This window comes from Pollachius pollachius (assembly GCF_949987615.1).
Source record: "Pollachius pollachius genome assembly, chromosome: 1".
Lineage (NCBI taxonomy): Eukaryota > Metazoa > Chordata > Actinopteri > Gadiformes > Gadidae > Pollachius > Pollachius pollachius.
The window spans coordinates 51442685-51450291 of NC_136934.1; the positions used below are offsets into that span (position 1 = coordinate 51442685).

Consider the following 7607-nt stretch of genomic DNA (forward strand, 5'->3'; position numbering starts at 1 on the left):
AATATAATAAAGACAGGTTATAAGATGCAAGAAACACACTCAACTATCGGGTTGTAACCATTGCGAGAAGTCAGCATGGTTTATGGGATGAATAGTTCCTTGGCTCGTTGCTTGATAATGTACACAGTCTTGTACCTTTTCCGTTTCATCCGTTTTTCAAAGCAATCATTTTTTGAAAACATTTTATGGCAGAGAGGCCATGAAGAGCCCGTATTTCTGTGGGCTCCGTCACACGTTCGCTGGATTTCTTCATCGTAGATGGACGAAGTAGTAGACTGGTGGGAGGCGGAACGCTGCGGTGTGCCGCGTTATGACCACGGTGCCGTGAGGAATGTGGCCGACGCCCAGGTTGTTGCTGAAATGTTCAGTTGTGGCGGGTGGGCGCACGGGACAAGCCCATAAGGCGAAGCCTGGATGAAGTAGAACATACGTTCATGGAACTAAGAAAAGTACTACCACACAAAGTGACTGAGAATGCTATGTTTTGCAAACTATGTAGATGCCATGCTTAGCCTGGTCTTTGAGGAGGTGTTTGAGGACCAATCACCATTTGTTGAAGACGGTCCCCATCTCCCCAACTCTCTTCCGACCTGTCATCCCAGTTTGAGGGACCACCAAAGGAGGTAGTTGTTGCCCGCCATGTCTCCCGCTTTAGTCAAGGGGCGGCCGGAACCCTACATACTGTCCAGTCGGATCAAAGAACTCCTGGCGGATCCGGAGCGCAACACACAACGGGATGACCACCCTGACATTCCGTCCCAAGTAGCCCCAGGTACCAGCGGACAATGCTGCGATAGGACAGACACCTAGAATTAAAGCAAGCTTACACGTCCACCATCCAAACTTCAATTTAGGCCACTAATGTACTTTGCTGAACGGCAACGTTTGTATCTAAAATGTAACATTAGCTTGAAAGCAGATGATCAATGAAAACAAGGCTGTTCCATGACTATTTTTTTGATGCACTTAACATTTGCTACATTACTGCATGAATTGACCAGTTAGTTGCTTTATTATTAGACTTGCCAATAACATTAAGGTTACATAGCTATTTTACAAGCTAGCGATACTTAACATTATTGTTGCAATTGATTAGAGGAAGGCTAACGCTAGCTAGCGTTACAGTAGCATTATCAGAGTAATGTTATCAGAGTAATATTAGCTTCATTACAAAAGTGCAGCCTGACGGTAGGACACATTGAAAATATAATTCATGTTTTCTGAGACACTTACCTCAACCATTGGTCGGTTAACTTGTCGACTGTGGCTTTCCTACGAAGCAGACTGAAAATCGTTGGCAAAATTTAATGTCTGATTGCATGAGGGACACCCATGTTTGCGCACGCACACTCATATATGGCTTTGAAGAAAGTCAGTTGTTGATAAAAAGTTTGAATGTTGGATTTATTTATGGAATCGAAATTACAATAATGCTGTTTCAGTTAGGTTCAATACCAAATGCACTGATCTTTCTCACGTTGAGAATCCTATGATCCTCAACTTAAACGACAGAAGAGATCTTAGTCAGTACGACTAGAATGTCCCTGTCCGCCAAAACAAAAAGGATAACATTCTTTATTCTCAGTGGCAAATGCAACATTTTAAGATTGTTTCTGCGTTAAAAAATGTTTTTGATAACATTTATAGCAGTAAATGCTTTACATTTGAGTAATCTTCAGTCATTGTGTGTGTATGAAGTTTGGATTGTTAGTTAATGCAACATTAAAACTTACTCAAATGAGTAAATAATATACCATGAATATAGCCATGCAGGAATAGATGTATTAGTAGGTGACATAACGGTCAAGGACACTTGGTAGTGAGCTGGAGACCTAGGGTCTCATATATATTAAAAAGGGCCTCAAGGACATATAAGTATTCAATTTCACAAAGCATCATCAAAATTCACCATTGGAACACATTGGAAATAAAGACAGTAATTAATTCATCTATTGATTGGAAAGAGATAGGACCTTGGCCATTGGCCATAACCACCAGGGGGCGCCGTGGGATCACTCTGAGAAGGGGGCGGGCATAACCCGAGCCCTGAGCTGCTGATGGCACACAGTACTGACACAATACACACTACTGGGGATACACAGTACTGACACAATACACACTACTGGGGATACACAGTACTGACACAATACACACTACTGGGGATACACAGTACTGACCTGATACAGTACTGACCCGATACACAGTACTGATACAATACACACTACTGGGGATACACAGTACTGACCTGATACAGTACTGACACAATACACACTACTGGGGATACACAGTACTGACACAATACACACTACTGGGGATACACAGTACTGACCTGATACAGTACTGACACAATACACACTACTGGGGATACACAGTACTGACCTGATACAGTACTGACACAATACACACTACTGGGGATACACAGTACTGACCTGATACACAGTACTGACACAATAAACACTACTTGGGATACACAGTACTGACATGATACACAGTACTGATACAATACACACTACTGGAGATACACAGTACTGACCTGATACCCAGTACTGACACAATGCACACTACTGGAGATACACAGTACTGACCTGATACACAGTACTGACACAATACACACTACTGGGGATACACAGTACTGACCTGATACAGTACTGACACAATACACACTACTGGGGATACACACTACTGACCTGATACACAGTACTGATACAATACACACTACTGGAGATACACAGTACTGACACAATACAAACTACTTGAGATACACAGTACTGACCTGATACACAGTACTGACACAATACACACTACTGACACAATACACACTACTGACCCGATACACACTACTGACCCAATACACACTACTGACCCGATACGAGTACATACATACATGTATCTTAAATTATGGGGTATTACCTGTAATTTAGTAAAACAATTCCTGTAAAATCCATACAAATTCTTACTTTCTAGTGTTATGTCGTACAGTATAGTATAATGTAGTATAATATAGTTTAATATCAGATAGTGTAATGTAGTTTAATGTAGTAAAGTGTAATGTAGTATAATGTAGTTTATTGTAGACCAGTATTGTAATATAGTGTAGTATAATGTAGTATAGAACTACCTGGAGTGAATTGTTAAACCTCATTCTTAAGGTAAACCAATCAATCCAACAAACAATCAATTATATTTTTACAGAAACACAAAATGTAAAGTCTTATTTATTAATACAAAACCTTGAATCTCCCAAAAATGGTGCAGTGTAAATATTTTTTTCTGCATGATGTACATTGGTTCTCCTTCTGTTAAGTTATTAAAAAATAGGAAAGGTTCTTTACCTGATTTGACGACGTCTGTCTGTCCTCATCCCTGGGTTCTGACTGACGTCTTGGGACCTTATTTTTCTTCTTCGATGAGAGAATCACATTTGCCAGTCAAACTACCGGCCACCTGAAACTCTTTGCATGAGGGGGATGGGATGATGGATTAAGACCAGGTCCTAATCAAGGTCTTCATAAGGAGAAGCCTGCATTGCACCCTGATCCTGATGTGTGTGTGTGTGTGTGTGCGCATGTTTGTGTGTGTGTGCGCATGTTTGTATGTGTGTGTGTTTATGTGTGTGTGCCTGTGTGTGAGGGTGTGTGTGTGTGTGTGTGTGTGCCTTTGTGAGAGGGTGTGTGTGTGTGTGTGTGTGTGTGTGTGTGTGTGAGGATGAATCTGTGTGTTTGAGGATGAAAACAAACCTTTGATGTCCAGGCAGCGTGGTCACGGCGCGGCAGAGGGCCGATTTGTGGGGATTTGTTAGACCGTGATTACCTTGACCACAAAGTTGTTTACCTAACCAACGTTGAATCAACAACCTATCATTGGAGTTATACACTAGAATCCGTGCTTATTGTGTGAGCTACCATTAAACCTCACCTGTATTTGTTAATTCTGACGTTTAAATGATGTCCTGTACCCTGTACACAGAGGGGCCGCCGGACGTCGCCTTCGGGGGTTGTTGGTCAGTCTTCATAACGACCCAAAAAGTTGCCCTGATACAAGAATACTAAACAATACTCTGTAATATATCCATCAACTTTACAAGTTCTGATGTGACACAAATATGTCTGATCGTAATGCAGTTAACCCACCCTGTATACCGGCATAAAAAGTATAACATTCATTAATGATTTAAGAAAGCGTAGGCCTGATTGTCAGATAAAGTTAAAGATGTATGAAAAGCAAGGCAAACACAAAACATTCAATTTGAAACATCACCACACGCGTGATTCTAGTGATGGCTCGTTTGCAACCAAATCAGTTCAAAGGAACGACTGTTTAACAAGAACGAACCGACCTGATTCCACAGTTCACTTCTCTCTCGTTCGTCTCTCGTTCGTTGGTGGTGAGTGGTGAAGAGGGACTGAGACGAGAGCCAGACAATCGTATACTGTTGTCTGAGTCTAGGACGATCCCGTCGATTTTTAGCCAATGAGAGACAGGAATGCATAGCAAGTTGTAAGGGTCGCAGCCGACTTCTTGTTCAGTCAGTCACTCGTTCTTGGCTTTTAGTCTGTAGCCCAGAGTGATTATGACTCTGCTCAAGGTGAATATACACATTAGCCACTGTTGTGTTGTCTAAAAGTACACATAATCATGAAGTTGCAGCTATATTTTTGGCTTTAATTTTTGGCTTTTTACTGTGTTGTGTTGACCGTTTGCATAATCGTTTGAGAACGAAGAGATGAGAACCAGCATTCCATGATTCACTGCAATAAACGTTGTACCGGAATCGCGGCTGAACGATTCTTCTTGGCGAGCTGACTGACGCAAACTGAATCGCGGAAAAGAATCATGAAATCCATCCCTAGGTGATTCCCCGACCGCCCCGTCTGGAGGCCTCCAGTCTCGACCATCTCTTCCTGCAAAGGAATACAACGTTAAAGCACAAGAACGATCGTTCAACATTGTTCCCGCTTAACAAAGACGTTTCTTTCAAGTGGGAAGACATCTAGTGCATGAGCAAAAAACGGTCTTCTTACCCTTTGCTAGCAACAACGGAAAATCACAATGCAAACTCTTGTCATAACATGACGTTAATTTACCGTCAACCTTGACCTGACTAAATGTTTGGAGGTGAGTTTATTTTACTGTACAAATGAAAAACATATATTATCCACGTAACCAAGTGATACTGATTCAACATACGGTTGAGGTTTACGATATGGGTCTCGTCTGTCGTGACGTCGCCCAGACAGCGGTCCTGCGACTGGTTTATGAAATAAATGTGTTTTAATGTTGTGTGTTAAAATGTTTGTCTGGCGTTGACTTTACAATATTGGTATAATATATATTTACATATTATCTAGTAATCTATATCTAATATAATCTATATTTATTTAACATTAAACCAAATCAGAGTTGTTCGGTGTTATGATACAACATCGTTATTTCATGGGTCTTCGACCGTGGTCTTCAAAATGTTTGGTGTGCTTTAAATGCATATTGAGCGTTTTACAAGACATGAGTGATTTTCTTCAAACTATCTGGGCCTGATAAGCCCGAGGAATATAAAGTGAGAGAAGGATTTGTTTCCTTGAGTTATTTGACTGTAAAAGGATCAGCCAGTCAAATGAGCTGGACATACACAAATCTACAAGACTTCCACGTCCCCTCCGAGCCCTCGCTTTGGGTACGGCCTTGGGGTTGTTTCAACCCACCAAATAAAACAATAAGCCACCATAGCAATGTTAAATTATGCCACTTCATACTTGAGGGTATTTTTGGACTCCTGAAGCGATTTCTGAATCAAAATCAAATGATTTAGAAGCAAGAAACAAATGACAACAATGATTCAACATGAATTGTGAACTCATGGCTAGAGGCCACTAACTGTGTGTCATCACATGTCCTCCCCAGTTGGAATGGTCCCGTGGTTTCGTTGGTTAATCGCACCACTGCTGCTGTTTGCTGTTGCATTGATGCCCAAATGAAAAAGAAAACAAGTGAAGGGATTGTTTCATTTCCTGGCACACATTTCTCTGAACGAACTGGGGATTCAAACTCATGCACCACACTAGGCTAATATAATACTCAATACCACAAAGGCAATCGTTTTGGAACACATGCACACTCACACACGCACACACATAAAAACAAAAATCTGTACACGCATACATACACAGACACACATTTGTGTGTCTGTGTATGTGTGTGTGTGTACAGATTTTTTTAGTGTGTTAGGGCGAGGTGTGAGAGGGTGGTTAAGGATGTGTGTTGGGGTGTGTGTGTGTGTGTGAGGGTCAGTGTGTGTTTCTATGTTGGGGTGTGTATATCTGTGTTAGGGTGTGTGTGTGTGAGAGGGTGTCTGAAGATGAGTCTGTGTGTGTGTGTGTGTGTGTATGTGAGGGTGTGTGTTTGAGAGGGAGTCTGAAGATGAGTCTGTGTCTGTGTGTGTGTGTGTATGTTAGGGTGTGTGTTTGAGAGGGAGTGTGGGGATGAGTGTGTGTGTGTTGGGGTGTGTGTTCGGTAGTCTAGCCCTGTAATCCAGACTGGCTCAAGGTTACATTGCAGTGGATCTCTAACTGGGTGACATCGTCATCATCGTCGTCATCATCATCCTCATCCATCACACTCAAATAATCCTCAGAAGTCTGGAGCCCTCGACACTCATGACACAGACGGCTAGAGGACTGGAGGTCAGAGGACTAGAGGACTGGAGGACAGAGGACTAGAGGACTGGAGGACAGAGGACTAGAGGACTGGAGGACAGAGGACTAGAGGACTGGAGGACAGAGGACTAGAGGACTGGAGGACAGAGGACTAGAGGACTGGAGGACAGAGGACTAGAGGACTGGAGGACAGAGGACTAGAGGACTGGAGGACAGAGGACTAGAGGACTGGAGGACAGAGGACTAGAGGACTGGAGGACAGAGGACTAGAGGGCTGGAGGACAGAGGACTAGAGGACTGGAGGACAGAGGACTAGAGGACTGGAGGACAGAAGGCTAGAGGCAGAGGACTGGAGGACAGAAGGCTAGAGGCAGAGGACTGGAGGACAGAAGGCTAGAGGCAGAGGACTAGAGGACAGAAGGCTAGGGGCAGAGGACTAGAGGCAGAGGACTGGAGGCAGAGGACTAGAGGACAGAGGACTACAGGCAGAGGACAGGACTAGAGGCAGAGGATAGAGGACTACATGCAGAGGACAGGACTAGAGGCAGAGGACTAGAGGCAGAGGACTACAGGCAGAGGACAGAAGGCTAGAGGCAGAGGACTGGAGGACAGAAGGCTAGAGGCAGAGGACTGGAGGACAGAAGGCTTGAGGCAGAGGACTGGAGGACAGAAGGCTAGAGGCAGAGGACTGGAGGACAGAAGGCTAGAGGCAGAGGACTGGAGGACAGAAGGCTAGAGGCAGAGGACTGGAGCACAGAAGGCGATGGCAGCGTTTGTGTCGGTGAGTACAGCCGGTCTAAAGCCAGCAGCCCTGAGATGCGTTGCATGTGCCGTCCGTCTTCAGTCCTGTTGTTGTCCTGTCTGTGGAGGGCAGACTGACAGAGGACTGGGCCGTCGTCGTGGTAACCATCTCCGGGCTAAAAGCCTTTTTTGACATCCCTGCGTTTGAAATGCTTC

General features: G+C 43.7%; 1 protein-coding gene across 1 annotated transcript in view; it reads left to right on the forward strand.

Moving 5' to 3' along the window:
• Positions 1-310: 310 nt before the first annotated feature.
• The window catches only part of LOC307091987 (sodium bicarbonate cotransporter 3-like), a gene marked incomplete at its 5' end in the record, with an annotated part of 23787 nt that continues 16490 nt past the window's right edge, over positions 311-7607 (forward strand). Inside the window, one exon of the mRNA XM_079758842.1 lies at positions 311-324. Within this exon, the coding sequence (XP_079614968.1) occupies positions 311-324 (14 nt within the window). The remainder of the gene's footprint in view (positions 325-7607) is intronic.